Source organism: Cavia porcellus, unplaced genomic scaffold, assembly GCF_034190915.1.
Source record: "Cavia porcellus strain 051 isolate PalLab524CR breed Dunkin Hartley unplaced genomic scaffold, mCavPor4.1 scaffold_16, whole genome shotgun sequence".
NCBI lineage: Eukaryota > Metazoa > Chordata > Mammalia > Rodentia > Caviidae > Cavia > Cavia porcellus.
In genome coordinates, this window is record NW_026947499.1 from 52,702,161 (window position 1) to 52,719,869 (window position 17,709).

The 17,709-nt window shown below is 38.9% G+C and overlaps 1 protein-coding gene across 1 annotated transcript in view; it reads left to right on the forward strand.

The window, feature by feature from the left end:
- Positions 1-17,709, forward strand: part of Lcmt1 (leucine carboxyl methyltransferase 1) — a 62,865-nt gene that overhangs the window by 24,145 nt on the left and 21,011 nt on the right. The window contains exons 4-6 of the mRNA XM_003478208.5: positions 7,205-7,281; positions 9,290-9,351; positions 15,324-15,426. Coding sequence (XP_003478256.1) covers positions 7,205-7,281; positions 9,290-9,351; positions 15,324-15,426 — 242 coding nt within the window. The remainder of the gene's footprint in view (positions 1-7,204; positions 7,282-9,289; positions 9,352-15,323; positions 15,427-17,709) is intronic.

Below are 17,709 nucleotides of genomic sequence, written 5' to 3' on the forward strand. Positions count from 1 at the left end.
AGGCAGGTGCTTATGCCTCTGAGCTAAATCCCCAGCCCCTAAGTAGAATTATTTAAAAAATCCATGTATTTCCTTCTGTACATGTGGAGACACTAGGAGAAAAATTCTACCAGTCGAGTTACTGGGATGAAGAACCCACATATTTGTAATTTTGACAGTAACTAAAGTCTGTTGTCCACATAATAGCATATTGGGTAAAATTTGGGATTTGCAAGTCTGTTTTGCATCTTGAAACTTTATCATATAATCATCTTATTTGTAAGTGAAATTGAATGTCATTTTCCTGTGTTAAAAACTCAGTTACGGCCAGACATGGTGACACATGCCTGTAATCCCAGCACTTGGGAGGCTGAGGAAAGAGGATCACTGAGAGATACAATAAAGTTGCAAGATGATATTATGACTACATCTCCTAACTTCCCCATTAGGGTTTGAGAATAGTCTAACCACGTATACTCATAAGGAAGTAAATGTGATTTGAGGTCATGGTAAGACCAAGACTCAAGTGTTGGTCTTTGACTCCCAGGTTTGGTTTTTACTGCTAAACTTTGGCCTCACTATTTTCTCCCTGCTTGCATTTTCTTTCTTGTAGGTCTGTGCATATTTTTCTTATTTTTGCTGTGAGATCAGACATGTGCAGTACTAGTGTGTACATTTCCCCCGATATCTTGCAGGCACAGACCAAGATAAATTAGTGTGTATGGGCATATTGGGACCTGTAAGGCTGTTTTTCCCCTAATCAGCTCATCTGACAAGGATGTGTTTGGTCATCAACATTCCTAGCTTTCTTGTTCCTTATGTGAGAAGCCAGTGGCCTGGCCGTGGTCTTGGTGTTCATTGTTTGCCCCTGCATCCTTCTTTGAGGATGACTCACTTTTATGAAATGCATTTATGTACATGACCTCCCAAGTGACATGAGAACATAAGGAGTCTTATACAGATGGACAAAGGGGGTTGTGAGTGGTTGTGTTTTCCAAGACTTGACAGACCTTGACACTGAAACAGTGAACACACAATGAAATCAGCTCATCAATCCCCAGGTCCCTTCCTCTGTACATATACCCCCGTGGGTTTTGTGGGTACATTGTATTTTTGGTAACAACCTCTTTTTTGTAGACCTATTAGACCATTATAATGTCATGACCCGTGGTGCAGTGTAAGGACAGACTCGGGAGAGGTTCTCTGGAGGGGGTATGCTCTGTCATGTTGTTAGGGGCCACTGGAGAAATCTCTTCATTGGACCTGAGACTCCTCATCACAGGATTTGTTTTTCCCCCATCTTGTAGTGGGTTAATAATTAATATGTCTAACATTTTTATTTCTGAGCAGTGTATATTGACATTAATGTCCACCTTCCAAGAAAAAAAAGATCAGTAGCGAGGAAGGAAAATTCCAGTGTCTAAAAGTCCATTGTGAAAATTTTTATTTTTTTATTGGTAACTGGATTGGTCTGAAGCATTTCTTTCTTTGTTAGGGAGAAGGGGGTCCAAAGTTCCTTTGTATATATTTATAGACATTTTCTTTGTGTATTCTTTTAGAGCAGAAATTGTAAACTATAGGCCATGGACCAAATCTGGCCTACCACCTGTTTTTATAAATAAAGTTTTATTGAAACGCAGCCATTCCCATTTGTTTGCAATTTGTGCTTTAGTGGCCATATGACAGTGAAGACTGCGGAGTAGAGAGATTATAACTTAGACCATCTTGTCTGCAAAGGATAAAATACTTCTTTTCTGGCTCCAGAAAATATTTACCAATCTCTTTGTTTAGAGATATATGGTTCCATAAACCTACAGGGATCTTACAGTGTCAGTTTTGGCAGTCTGTGCAGTAGTCAGCTGTGTCGAGTCCCTCTGCGTCTGAACAGTGCTCTGTGCCCGGCCGCCCTCTGCTAGTCTTCATTAGCCAGTCTCAGGTGTCTTCCCTACCAGCCGTGACACACAAACTCTTTGGAATCAAAGGCCACTAAAATCACAATGTCAAAACTAGAGGCATCACTTGCCAGTGCCATTGCCCCGTTTTCAAAATTGAGAAGAAAGCTGCTTCCTAAAATCTCCTTGTGCACCCTTTAGAAACACTGCTTCTGCTGCACATCTCACTCCAAATTCTCAGGAGGTTCAGGTAAGCATGTGCCTGCACCAGCTCTTAAATAAGGAAGCCATCCTGTGAGAGCTGGAGGACGGACGCACTGCTGCTGTTCCCGTGCATCTGTTTTACATTGTTTTCATTGTCTGCTGGAATTTTAGGTGACCCTTAACTTCCCATACCCTCTGAGTCCTGGGGGAGGGGACCCAGAGCTTCTTGTATGCTACACATCTACCACTGAACTATATCCCGAGCAGTAGGGAACATTGCTTTGCACCTGGTGGGATTAAACCTGAGGCTTCCCGCATGCTATGTGTGTGTTTTGCCAGACACGCCCTTAGCGGCAAGTTGACATTCTTGAACAGTCTCATAGGTTTCCTAGCAAAAGTTATTTCCATATCTTCTCCACACATATCCTCCAAATCTTCAAGTAGCTTCTACTAAGTCTACCTCCACAGGCTGCAGGTATATGCTGTGCCTTTAAGTATGGCCAGGTGAGAGTCATGGGCCAGGTCCCCCAGCACATGCCAGGAAATTGTCTTCATGCTTCAGAAAAGTAAGCTCAGGTTTTCTGAGATCCGTGAAATTTCAGCATAGAACCAGTCTCCTTTTGGGCGGTCATAGTTGGGTCTTGTGACTTGATATTTGCTCTTAAGGGTCACTTTTCCTGACAGGAAATGATAACTGTGATTTCTGTCCCTGTTCCCCTGTCCTTGAAGTGTCTGCTTCAGCTGAGTGTTCTTTTGCCATTCTCGTCATTGTCTCCTAAATGGTTCTCTCTCTCTTTTTTTTGTATTTAAGGAGAAAAAGAAAAAAAAAAAAAGCAGAAAAAAGGGTACAAGTTATACAGAATTTCAGAAAAAAAATAAACAGTAGGAAATCACTAGTTAATGGATTACATATTGTCATCTTAGAAATATTTGTTCTAGTTATAAGATTAAAGCATATAAAGTGGACATTCAGACAGCGGGACTGCAAACAGTTCTGTTCAATGATCCAACAAAATTCAGTAATATCATTGTCTATCTTATACACTTAAATTTACATGCAGTTATACCATTTAGAGCACTTTCTTTTCCTCTCTTTTGTACAATGACTATTACACATTTTGGGTTTTATTGCTCCCACAGTTCTTACTGCTTTTTTTGGAAGAGAGTAAAACCAAATGTGACTTAACAGAACAGAATCTGTTAAATCAAAAGGGTGGACATAATAGATAATGTAAAAATATAATACAAGGTGATCAACAATGGTTACCATAATGCCTCCTGCTATCTCAAATAGAATTGCCTATATCATCAGTTATAATAAAATTGAACAAAACAGTAAAGAACGAAACCAACAAAACCGAAACATTGGAGACATTACAGGTCTTCAAAAGTAGGTAATAGTCAACCAGTATGGGCGTCATAATGAATCCCACTATCTTCGCAGCTGTTACCTAAACTTTCGAACCTGGTACTATCAAGCAAAGCAGAATAGAGGAACATCAGTCAAAACAAGATGGTGAGAGCAATACAGGGCTTCAAATCAAGTTAATAGAATATCAAAGTGGGTTACTATAATATATCCTGCTTTTTAAAAATTTATTTTGCCTTTAATTAAAAGGATAAAAATAAAAAAGTAAATAATAAAATGGAGATTGAGATAAAAGAGGGCATAACAGCTAAACAGTGCAGATCAATACATAACCATTTAAGCAAATTAGTGTTTCACCACAAGATAATCCCGACATAAAAGTAATTACCATATTGTCTCTTTCCTTGAGATCTTTGAGTATAACTTGGTATACTGTAGCATCAAATATATCAACACAATGTATAACCATTCAAGAGAATGACAGTATTACAGGGTATTTAGAATCAACTAACAGATAATGAACTATGGTTTCTGTATAATCTCCTTGTCTATAAAAGTTTTTGTTTATACTATCACATATAATAAAATCCAATAAGATACAACATGTTAAGACCTATGGAGACAGAAAAACAAAAGCTTGATGGGACTTCAAAATAAGATGATACCAAATCAGCACTACCTATTATGACGTAGTTTTCTCCAAGATAGCTGTTCCTATCATCCAATCTTCTCTGCCTCATTTCTTTTGAGCTCTTTTTCTGTCATTAGTTGACAGCTTGTCTTCTTCATTTTGTTTTCTGCTCCATTCATTGTGGCCTCTCTGCCACTATTTCTGGATTCTTCGTATTTTTCTTTTTTAGAATATCCTGCAGTATTCTCTGTAGAGTTGAATTGGTGGTTGCATATTCCCCTAGTTCCTCTTTATCTTGAAAGCACCTTGTTTTTCCATCAATTTCCAGGGATAGTTGTGCAGGATATCTCAATCTTGGCTGGAGGTTATTATCTTTCAAAGCTTGAATTATTTTCCCCCACGCTCTTCGTGATTTGATGGTTTGTGCCGAGAAGTCTACTGTAATTCTAATGGGTGTTCCCTTGTAAGTGATTTGTTTCTTGTCTCTGACGGGTTTTAATATTCTGTTCTTATATTGGATTTCTGGAATTTTGATTATTATATGCCTGGATGTAGCTCTATTTGGGTTGTAGGTAGCTGGAGTCCTGTATGCCTCATATATCTGAGTATCTTTATCGTTTGCTAAAGGGAAATTCTCTTGGATTATTTCTGTGAATAGCTTTTGTAGTCCATTTGTTTGTCTCCCCACTTCTTCTCTAATGTTCTTAATTCTTAAGTTATAGATCCTCTTATCATCTTCTAGTTTTTGTATTGTTGCTGTTTGTTTTTTTGTTATTTTTAAGAAGTTTTTCATTTCATGCTCCCATATTACAAATCTGCCCTCCAGTTCAGATAATCTGTCCTTAGTTTCTTTCAAGCTGTTATGCCCGTTTTCGATAGAGTTTTTAGTTTCCTGGTAATCTCTTTGAACCTGCTTCATGTATTCTACATGTTCTCTTATTTTCTCCATCAAACAATTCTCCCCTCTTTTTCTGTTCTTCCATTCCACCATCTGCTTTTTCTTGGGTGGTGCTTAGCATTTCTCTGACTATTCTGCTTATGTCTTGCTTCAGGTCATTAATAACTTCATTCCTGAACTCGTCTATGAGGCTCTGGAGATAGCCTTTTATGTCTATTGGTGGCGTGTCTGCTGTTGCATGTTTCTCAGGATTGGGGGCCGAGGAGCCTTTCTTGTTGCTGCCTCTTCCCATGTTCTTTGTTCCTTATATATGCAAGCATATATAGGAGGCCCAGCTTCCTTCCCTGTTGGCCGCAGTCTGACTGAATTGCGCCAGCCCCTAAATGGTTCTCTTATCTACTCAGTTGCTCAAGAGAACCAAGGGTGTCTTCCTTAACTTTTCTGTTTGCACATCCTACACCAATGGAGTTCACAGTCACCAGGCTCAGGGATTTAGTGGTTTTCATTTTTTTTCTTTTAAAAATTATAAGAAGTGCTGTATTTCTAGGACATAAGTGTAGATGGGAAATGCAGCATGATAAGAGCACTAAAGAGAGGCTGAGCTGTGTTTCTTGCTAAGTCTTTGAGGTGCAAAGAGTCACTGGAGGTGATATGTAATGTGTAGCTGAAAGAGACCAGAGCCTGGGTACAAGTTTACAGAATGGAGGAGGAGTGGAAGGAAGTGGGATGAGCCAGCAGAGCTGGGTGAGTGAGTGAGCGATAGAACCACGGGGAGGATGGAGAGAAGGCTAAGATGACCAGTGGGTTGTTGGATGGAGGTTACAGCTACCAACCACACTAGGAAAACAGAATGAGAAGCAGAGTTGTGAGTGTGTGTGTTTGCATGTGTGTTTCACTACAGCCCACAGTGAGAATTAAATGTTGCATCCAGTGCTAGGACCCGTATCTCCGTACTTGTGTCTATAAGCAAAGAAGGCACAAATAGTATTTGCTGGGGTCAGGTCCTCTTTGTGTGCCTCCTTGAGTTACCTCATTAATCCTCACAACTTTGTGAGGTGTTACTATTTTCTCTGCTTTTTAAATGAGAACCCCTTGTTCCAGTGAGTTAAGTGATTCTCCAAGGACTCATAGCACGTAAGTAGTGGATCTGGGATTGAGACCCTTCCCTGTAGCCCCAAAGTGCCTCACTATACTGCAATGTAGCAGAAAGACAGTAGCAAAGAAATGTCTACCCTCACTACGTGTGGTATCTTCTCATAGTAGCTGTTTTACATTCTCTCATCCCCCAGATGCTACTCAGAACTCATCATATTGGTTCCCTGTTCCTCTTTTAATTTGTCTCAAGTTGCTTTTGGAACACTGTATAAGGTGTGATAAATATGGAGCATATGTTTTTAAAAAGTTTATTACAGTAAAAAAACACATTGCCATCAACCACTCTTAAAATACTCCGCCTCTCTTTGGACGCCACTTATCCTATCATTCCTGCCACTTTCTGAAACAGTTCTGGAAATCTGCTTTCATGAGCATCTTTAGCTTTGCTTGGTGCCTGCCTTGATGTCCTGAATTTACCTTTCATGCTCATTTTGACTTTGAAGAAACGGCCAGAAATCATATGATGTCAGAACTGAGGAGTAAGGTAGCCGATGACACATCTTTAGTGTTATAAGCCTGCCTTTCTGTGGGATGGCACTTGGTAGCAGGATATATTGTGTTTTTGACCACACCTTGTAAAGACACTCACAATAGAGCACTTCCAGAATTGCTTCAGAAAGAGGCAAGAACAATGGGATTTGTATGTTCAAAGGGAGAGAGGTCAAGGGGGATGAATGGCATTGTCTTTTTAAAAAAAATTTAATGGCATTATATCTATAGCTGTAATAAATTTATTTTTACTTAAACACACCTCTTGTATGTTCTACTTCCTGAGTTCCTCACGTCTCCCTCGCCTCTATATTAGTCACCCCTTTTCTAATTCCAGCTCCCTAGACCTTTTTACCTGAATGACTGCAGAAGCTTCCTAATTTTTCCACTACATTCATTCTTGCTTCCCGTAGATCCATTCTCTTGCAGAGAACAAAATAGCTTCAAAAATGCATCTCTGACTGTATCAATCCCTGACTTAAAATCTTTAAAAATCCCATTGCTGTTAGGCATTTAGTTCTTCATATATGGAAAATGGTCGGTGGGCATTGTGAGCGAGAAAGTGACTACAGTGTTTTTTCCCCCAGGATGAAGATCTTCTCCCAAGTAAATATTTTGAAGTTGACTTTCCAGCGATAGTCACAAGAAAGCTACACAACATCAAGTAAGTGTGGCTGTGCTGGAGGAAAAGGAACCAGATAGGGGTGAGATCCTGGCCTCGGGCTGGCAGGTTTGAATGCTGGAGATCTGGTTTTAGGGCACTTCTTTCCTTTGGCCCCTTGCCCCTTCCTGTCTTGCTGCCGCATCCTCAGTCAGTGGGTCTTACAGCCTTCACCGTGCAGCACACCTCCCTCTGTGACTCATCAATCTATGGATGTAATTTCTCTGGACATTTAGAGTAAACTTATCATAGTTGAATAATTTGAGATTTTATATGTGTGTTGTTAAATTCTTTATCCCAAGGACATAGAAAGTAACCTTGTCCAGAAGATAGGTTCAGGAATTTTTGTGTGTAAAACTGAATATATAAGAGGGTACGATAGTTAAGCCATTCTGAGTCCAGTCTTCAAGGCATTTGCATGGTTGTGGATGACAAGTTTGCTAATATTTTCTAAGAGCCTGTCTTATAGTTAGTTAGTTATTTTTGTTGTTGTTTTTTGAGACAGCATCAAGCTGGGCTCCAGCTCACAGTGATCCCCACCTTAGCCTCTGCTAACCCATTAATGGATTGACGAGTCACAGCGGGAGGTGTGCTGCATGGTGAAGGCTGTAAGACACACTGACTGAGGATGCAGGCGCAAAGGAAAGAATTGCCCTAAAATGAGATCTGCATGTGCCACTACATCTGGCCACTGAGAGCTTTTCTTTAGCTGGACCATGTTAAGTGCTTCCCCTGGGTTGCTGTAAATGCTATTCCTGCCCCTTTTTTTGCAGAGGAGAAATCTTTCTCAGGCTCAGAGAAATTCATTTTGTCAGTGATCACCTGCCTAGGAAAGAGTGGAGCTGAGATTTAAGCCCTGGCTTGAGCCCTTGGTCAGGGCTTCTCAGTAGCTTTTATTACTATTGAGAGTTTTGGTACTTCTTACCATTGCCCCCGCTTTTAGTCATTTAATTCAATCCTGATTCATATATTTAAAAAGGATGGACAGATATAAGGTATATAGTATTGCCTTAGAGATACCTTACTTTTCAAATTGGAAATGTTTTTTCAAGCTTTATTCCTTCTAGTCAGTACTATGAAAATAACTTTTTCACTCGTCCCTCATATAAATTATGTTTTGTATTAAATATTCTTTTTGAAATAAAAAAGGCAAATCCTGGAACTGCAGAGCACTACTAAGTTAGGAGTTATGAGTGAACTAGGAGTAAGTGGGTGCTAATTTAATCTTTGAGATGGTTTCTTGGAAAGAAAAACAGATCAATATTTGTGTATGGTTGTTGAGATACTGAATTTGGTTCTCCAGTATATGATTTTTGCATTTGTTGGATTAAGGAATTTATTGTATAAGTGTTTAAGATTTGATCCTCGTGGTAACTTATGATAAAACACAACTGTCTTAAAAATTTTTCGTTTGAGAAAGCAAGAAACCAAAGATGGCCTAAAAACACAGAAAATTATTGTTAGCCTTTTAGCTGTTTCTGAGTGGATTTACTTCATGACTAATGTATCATTAGGCATCAGATCCTAAGCATACTGCTGACCGGACCCGAGATCTATACCTGTTGAATTTTTACTGTACATGTATGGAGTCAAATGTAATTGTTTTAAAAACAGTAGTAATATATACAGGTTGAACCTCTTACTCCAAAATCTGAAATCCAAAATGCTTCAATCTGAACCTTTTGAGCATCATGTCAGATTAGGGGTACTCAACTGATAAAAGTCGTGCAGAACCTATAAAATTTTGGTCCCAAGCATTTCAGATAAGGAATACTCATTCTGTATTTGCTATTTCTGGTTTTTTTTTTTTTTTTTTTTGTCTTTTTCATTTTTATCGGTACCAGGGATCGAACTCACGACCGCCTGCTTGTAAGGCAGGTGCTTATGCCGCTGAGCTAAATCCCCAGGCCCTTGTATTTGCTATTTCTGAAGTGTGCATTGGCATTTTGGTAGTAAACGAGCTCATGAGTAAACCGACTCAATTTTTCTCCTTTTTCTCATCTTTTCACAGAAACAAGCCTGCTTTAGCCAAACCCATTGTAGAATTACATTCAGAGGACACACTTAAGATGGGTAAGTACCTTAACCTAATGAGCACAGTGTGGGTCATATAAATGTGTGTGTGTTATACAATAAGTACTTTTTCCCTGCTATGTTTATACTGCCACCCCTATTACCATTAAGGAATTTTTAAATCACTTTTGTCTCTTTTTTATTTTTTTGAGCAGTTTTATTTTTATCAGTACATGTTTGCATTGCATAATGATTACGTTTTTTTGGGTAGAGTTGGTCTGTATTCCTAACAGATATTCTTTTCTTCATCCCCTTTCCCTCCTCCTATTCCTCACTCCTTTCGTCTCTTGATCAGTTACCCATTTGAAAAAGAGCTCTACTTCCTATTATCTTTTAATTTGTTCTCTGAGTTTCTCGTAGCACTTCTGTATGACTCTTCGTAAGTGTTCATATGCTGCCAATCTTAAATTTTCTGTCAATGAATTTGTATTAGTCACCAGTATTTCAAAAGCAGATTTCTCATGAAAGTGCCAATGTTCAGCTTTTCTTGGAAAAATCAAAATATGGCTGTATTAGAACCTATGTAGCAGTAATTAGTGGTGGCACTTCTTGTTGTCCTGTGCGTGCCCCTCTCTATTTGTGATGTCTTTTATTTCTCTGGCTGTAGTCCCCTGAGGGCATTAGGAACTTTTTTCACAGTGCCCTGTACTGGCTCCTGCATTCGGTATTCTGTCCAACATTTAATTACGAATGTTTAACAACACTTCATTTTGAAACTTTCCAAATTGTGTTTAAAAAATTCTCTACCAGAATCTTCTGTTGTGTTCAGTTTGTGTCTGACAGAGAGATTCTAGTGACGAATATCCTCTCGTATCCGGGAATGTGCTCAGAGAGGGTGGCCTGTACTGATACATAGTGAAGATAGGCAGTGAGATAAATCTGTTAGGCACAGCCATGATGCTGCAGTCCCCCTTCTCGTAATTAGAATCCTGTAAAGTTTGCACAGAAATACCTTCCCTGGCTTACAGAGAAACAAAGGCTAAGTTATCAATAGTATCTATTCAGATTTGGCCACTCACTGAGCTGTTGGCTTTCTTACCACTTTTGCTGTTGCAATTTTCTGAACACTTGGTTGTCAGCATCATGATCTAAAGTCTTTAATAGTTGGGGCTACTTTTGGTCAAATAGTGTGGAAATATACGAAGCAGAAAGTAATGACCTTTCATAATCCCACCCCAAGATAACCAGTGTTCAGTGTTGTCTGGTGACAGATGTGCAGCTAGAGGACGACAAATAGATACACAAATAAGGATGTCCTGGTTCTAACATAAAAGGTTCAGTAAATTCTTGTTGAATAAACTGTATATATGTTGAATAAATATATATTGTAGTGTTCTCTCTCTTGTCTGTATATCTCTTTCTCTATATACTTACCTGCTGAATAAATCTCTAATCATATATATCTATTTAATGCAATTTTAATGAGCAATGAATAATTTACCCAATAATTTGAATAATTTAATAAGCAATGAATAATTGTTTTGTAACTTTTCACATCCTAATAAGTCATGACCATCTTTCAGTGTTAGAGAATATCAATCTTATTATTTTTAATGCCTTTATAGTACTCTTTGCATGCAAATTTCATTAATCTGTTCCCTATTGTCCTTTAGTTTGCTGCCTTTTTAATGGTTTCATATTAGTGTGGCAAATATATGTATGTGCATGTTTTCAGAAATTGCTAGTTCAAAGAATTGAATATAATGAATTCTAATAGGTATAGTTAATTGCTTTTTAATTCCCTTTTTATTAATTTATATTTTTCAGTAGAGTTGAAGATTGTTTTCCCTACATCAATATGGGCTATAATCATTTAAAAGATTTCTGCAGTCTGATAGGCTAAAATGTTGTCCTGTTACTTTAAAAATTTGTGTAGCTTAGCTAATAAAAATAGATTCTCTTTCTTTAGTTTTACTGTTCTTTAAGAATCCTTTGTAAATGTTCATTTCATTTGCTTTGTCTATGATTTATAGTTGAATTGATTTCTTTTTAAAAATTTATAGGAATAAAAATAGGTACAGGATAAAAATATTAGTATACAAATGGTGTGTAATGGAAAGTATGTTAGAATAAAGTTTTTAAAAGGAAATCAGGATCAGTTACCTCCCTCCTTAAAAGTCCTGCTGAATTAGATCCACATGGTACATGAGGCCTCCATATGCCTCCTGAGTATGTTTTCATCCACCGTAGCTGTGACCCTGCCACATGGACCTCCTGCCCTCCTCGGCATGGGCCAGGGTTTTCTTTGCTCCTTTCCGTTTCCTCTACCGTAGAATAATTAGGACTAAAAGGCTTTTATTTTCATGATGCCGGGGATTGAACCCAGGGCCTTCTTGAGCTGGGCCCTCAGTGAGTGGAGCGAGCCCTCTATCTCTAAGCTGCCTTCCTCAGCTGTTTTAAAAGATTTTTGAGATAGGTTCTTGGTAAGTTGACCAGGCAGACTTTGAATGTGCTTCATCCTTATTTAAAGATTTTTGACAATTGAATACTGACTAGTGGTCTTGAGTTTTTGTGTGTCACTTCAACACAAAGCTTCTCACTGTCAGTCCTGTTGACACACAGGGCCAAGTCCTCCATGGTGGGGCTGCCCTGCACCTTGTAGGATGTCCAGCAGCACCTGGGGCTCTGCCCACTGGTTGCCATTAACACACTTATAGGCTGTATCTTCACACACTGCAAAATGTTCCCAAGTAGACAAGCTTCTCTTTCCAGCAACTACTGCTTTAGTTGAAGGATGACTAAGCCTCTGTAATTAGGGTTTTCATAACAGTCTTTTCATTCTGGCCCTGTATAAATTGGCTCTTAGTTTTTAAACCTTATTATAGTATTTTACTTTCAGGGCTTCCCTTCATAAATCCTGTTAGAAGTTAGTCCTCTCAAGCAGTATTGATCACGGAAAGAACTACTGGTAGCAGTACAGAGGTTATAAATCAGTGTTAACTGCCTCCCCAGAATTGGATGTGTCCATTCCTTTAGAAAGTCTTTCTGTATCACACGAAACACTTCCAGCCCTCTTCCATTTTTTCTTATCAAATAGAATTGAGGAGAAAAAGCATTAAGGTTCTCATGTTGATAAGTTATTTTTCTAGCCAGTGCTCAGAAACAATGTAATGTACAAGGTTTTTCCTGTTGCTTCTGTGGTCTGTGGCCAGTACTAAATTTCAATAAAAATGGCCTATTTTCCTAGAATGTTAAAACTCCTGTGAACATGCTCTCAGCCTGTGTCTTTCACAAATACATTGTATTTCTTGCAGAATGATAAGGTGTTCTCTGAGGACAGATACTGGGCCTCCTGTTTCTAAACAGCTTGCATGGCCTGACTCAAGAGGAACAGCTGAGTGGAGGGGGTGGTATAGTATGTTAATACAGTCGCAAGTTCTGTCAGTTGAAGGTCTTCAGGGTCTTTTCCTCTAGTCCTTTCCACTTGCAGTATGCCCACTTGTCATGCCCAGTTTGGTGTTGGCCTCAAGTCACCGTCCACAGTCAAGTGTGCTGTACTTTTTGCTGGGTATAGGAGTACCCGTGATGCTGTGTGATTGTTGCTGTACTGCTAACTTTAGATCCTAACCTGAGTAAGATAATGTCTCCCCTGAACTGCTCGGTCACTATGTCTCCACCTCTGTTTTGCAAAATGTGTACTCCAGTTTTACGTGTGACACAGTTCTGGTGGGTGTTTTTGTTTATTTGGGTTTTCAGGTCAGGAATGGAAAATCTCATCTGCATCCAACTTATTATTATTTGTTTTTTGCAAAAAGGTGTACAAACATGGAAATTGTTTGTTTTCATAATAGTGCCCTCATCTACTTTGTATTATTTTCCTGACTTGGGCTTATGGCACCCCAGGGCAGATTTTGGGATCCTTTGTCCTTTTTTGCTTTCTTGACATTAAGAGGCTCCTAGGAGGTACCTCTTTTAGCTTACTGTATGTGACCAACTATATTTGAGTGAGCTACATCAGCTGAACTGATGAATAAAGACTGTAAGGGAGAGCCTGCTTACATGTTATAGTTGTATATTTTCAGTGTGTTTTCATTTTTTTGTTGTTTTTTTTTTTATGGCACAGGATATTAAATCTAGTGCCTTGCACTGAGCTACCACCCTGACCCTTTTCATAATTGACAAGCTTTTATTTTTTAAGTTTTTCTGAAACAGTGTTACTACATAGCTCAAGTTGGTCTTGACCTCTGCCTTTGACATCTTTCCAGATGTGCACCACCATGCCTGGCTTGTCCCCCTTTTCCTCCTCTTGGTTCAAGGTTCTTAAGAGTCAGGAGAACCTGAATTATTAACAGTGATACAGTATAATTCCCCCCCCCCCGCCCTGTGGTCTGTACCATTGAGAAAACTGAGAATAATGCCTACAGTAAATAATCAAACCACATTTTTATGTTAAAGAAAAAAATCAAGGAAGAGGATCAAGAGATGAGTGGAAGTGGAAAGGGAAGGGAAAGGGGACGGGGAAAAAAAAGAGATAAGATATGTTATGTGCATGTACCAACTCCCTATAAGAAATGTAAACATTATGTACTACACAGTTGTACTGATTAGAAAAAAGGAAGAAAAACATTGAAAGAAATTCAAAGCACGCACAAATATGTTGTGATCAGATCGATGAGCTTCAGTGGACTCAACCACTACTCACTTTATTGCCAGTGTCATTTCATTTTATCAGTGCTTCTGAAAGTTTAGTCCCAGACTAATGACATCAGTACTACCTGGTAATGCTAACAATTTAAGTGTCTATTTTTTTTTTTTATTGTACTAGGAATTGAACTCAAGACTTTGCACTTGCCAGGCAGGTGCTGTGCCACTGAGCTAAATCCTCAGCCTTTTAAAGTGTCTATTATGGGAAGATCTAGGGAGTTTGAAACTCATGGTGGAGCCTGTGGCTCTGAATTCTAGCAGGCCATCAAGGTGATTGCGAAGACTGTCAAAGCTTGAAAACCACTATGTACACATTACATCCCAACTCGATGGGGTGTTTTAAAACAAATGTCAACATTTATTGGCAAGTCATTGATACACAAACTATTTTTCCTTAACACAATCATAAATTGGTGTAGCAGAGAGCTGTTTACCAGGGGGTACCGGTGTTTAATTAAATAGGGATATATTTAATCCCTCTCTTAATCTCACTCCTGATATTTTAAGGAAATAACTAGAGGATACTTCATTGAGTATATACTATGATGCTTGTTGCAGTGCCTAGGATAGAGGAAACTTGCTTTACTTTTTTTTTTTTTTTTTTCTGTCTTTTTTCTTTTTTATCGGTACCGGGGACGGGGATTGAACTCACGACTGCCTGCTTGCAAGGCAGGTGCTTATGCTGCTGAACTAAACCCCCAGCCCCTTTTTTTTCTTTTTAAAGCAGTTCTCACTAGGTAGTTCAGTCTAGCCTTGAACTCACTGGGTAACCAGGCTGGCCTCAAACTGGTGATGATCCTTCAACTGGTGATGTCTCAGCCTCCTGAGTGCTGGGATTTCAGGTTTGTGCCCCACAACCTGGCTTAGAGAAAACTTGGAAATACCACATATCTGATTGTAAGGGAATAGCTAAATAAATTATGTTGCTTTTCACTCAGTGGAATGCCATGAAATCATTCCAGAGATTGATGTTCCTGATGTTACTGTTAAATAGGAAAAACAATTTTTAAAATAGGTTTTAAGTGGTTCAGGATGTGTGCATGTGTGTACAGCCATATGCAGAGAAAGAAAATGTTTTTCCTGTGTGTGTGAAATTAACAAAGGAGGAAAGGCTGGCATGTTGTACATCAAAACACTTAATTATCTTTGGAAGATGTGATTTGGGTTCCTTTTTACCTTCCTTGTACTTGATTTTTTTTTTTTTTTAAACAAGGGGCGTCTTTTTAAATGGGAAAACCAAGTTCTTTAACTTTGAAAAAATCATTTCTATTAAAATGATCTCATGATTGATTTCTGTTGAAATGATAAACTTTTTCTTGCATTTGCAGATGGGCACATGCTGGATTCGAAGAGATATGCCATTATTGGAGCTGATCTCCGGGAGCTACCTCAACTGGAAGAGAAACTAAAGAAATGTAACATGAATACACAGTGAGATTTTTTTTAACCTATTGTATATTTGGGATTTCATGCTATTATGATGGATACATTGTCAATTTGAGATGTTTAGAAATTTAGCTAGGAGACTCAGTAAGGAGTCAGGGCCCTTACTGTTGTAAACATCCCCAGCCTGTGCAAGAGGAAGGCAAGGAGATTTTATGAATACTACATCCACCCTGGAGTGGGTAGCCTGTGTACAATAAAAAGGAGAAAAATTCGCCCCCCTACTCCGTTTTGCTCCGGCTGGTTTTGCTGGTGCTACCTTAAAGAGTTGCCCTGGTGCTATGCCACCCTGCCTTGGAGCCAGCTAGTTGTGGACTGAAACCTCCACAAGCAGTGAGCTAAATAAACCTTCCCCTCCTTCATTTTGATTGTCAGGTATTTTGTCCCAACAGTAAGAAAAAATAAGAGAAAGTAAGACACATGCTAATTATGAGAAGTGCGGTATAATGATCGTCTTCCATTTTTATTCTGTAAATTTTATTGTGTCATTGCTATGTGTGGTACTTTCTAAAATTTTAAAGCAGAGCTTTCTCAAATCTGTTTCTACATCATGATCACCTGTGTCACTTTTGAAAAACACTAGTGCTGAATATCAAAGTTTGATAGAAGTTACCATATGGATAGAAACATAAGTATAACAGACATAGTATTAGAGTTTAGAATATTGTAAAGAACAAGTGTTCTAAAGATTCCCATAGAAAAATGAGCAAAAGAGATGGCCAGGCAGCCCCAAGAAGAAATAGTACCATAAGAATCAGAATATATCCTGTATGAATATTATATGGGAGTGCTGGTCGCAGTTGTGATCACATGCAGTTCTATTTTCCTCGCACTAAGTTGGCAAAAATATGTAAGTGTGACAATATATTGTTGGCAAGAATGGGGGGACAGGGAATGGGCACACATCAATGGTTGTGGCAGGTGGAAGTAAATCATCTGAAAGTATCTAGTAGAAGTATAAATATTTATATACCAAATAGCATAGCAGTTCCACCTTTGGACTTGTACACGGGAGAAGGTCTTGTGTGCAAGATTATGGTGTATGTTCATTGCAGTCACTCAGGTAGCAGAAAATTGGACTGAGTGGATAAAATATAAAATGCGTGCTCTAGATTCATGAGGACAGGCTCATAAACCTAATGTTGAGAGAAGAAAAATCAAGTTGCACATTTATCCATAGTATGATACCAAGTACCTAAAACCGAAACCCTCAAGGTACTGTGTTTTTGTGATTACGTATTTACATTGCAGAGGTATTTTATAAATGGACCAGAAGGGTTCACACTAAGTTCTTGAGAGTGGGCACCCCTGGGAAGAAGAGGAAGGGCTTTAGTGTAACAATGTGATCAAAAATCAGGTTGGAGTTAAAGAGGTAAAGATGATAGTGTCATGAGTATTTAAGGTTAGTAACACAAGAGGGGAATGTTATTTTGAAGAATAAATTGAAGGCAAACATTATTAGTAAAGACTTAAGAAACCAGAAACATGGGAAATCATTGCTAGAACAGAGTCCTGGAGGAAATCAGGGATGCAGAGTATGGCCTGAGGTTATCCAGCGCTGGATTTTCTGAGCAGGAAGGAAGGAGGATGAGAGGACTAAGGGCAGATACAGAGGTGACCTCAGGGAAATGGGAGAGAAGTAAGGAGTGAAAGTTGATTGATATTTCTAACTCGTCTTTCATTAATGTGATGATTGCTGTTTATCATTAACGTGATGATTGTCGAAGCTCTTATCATTCAGATTATTCTTACTAGGATTTACAGGCCTACCTGTCCAGTGTTAGAGATGGCCATCCTGGACCCATCATTGTCATTTCAGTTTTGTTTTCTGAATCTTTGTCTACAGCTTGAATAAGTGTCCCCCAAGGGCCATATATTAAAGGCTTGGTTCCCAGTTCGTCATGCTACTTACTGGGAGGTAGTGGAAGCTTTAAGCAATGGAATCTAGTGGGAGGTCTTCTGCTCGTTGGAGTCTGTCAAGAGGATACTGGAACTCTGGCCAGTTCTTTTTTTTCTTTGCTTCCCTGCCACGAGATCATCAGTTTCTTCTGCCATTTGCTTCTGACATGATGTCCTGCCTTACCACAGCCCCCAAAGCAGTGGAGCCAAATAGTCTTAGATCGAAAGCTCTAAAACTATGTGTCAAACTAAACCTTTCTCTTAATAAGTTGGCTCTTTCAGGTGTTTGTTACAGTATAGGAAAATGACAAAGTCACTCTGTAAAGTGAGTATTCCTGCCTGCTTTTTCCCTTGAGGCCCACGTTGTACACT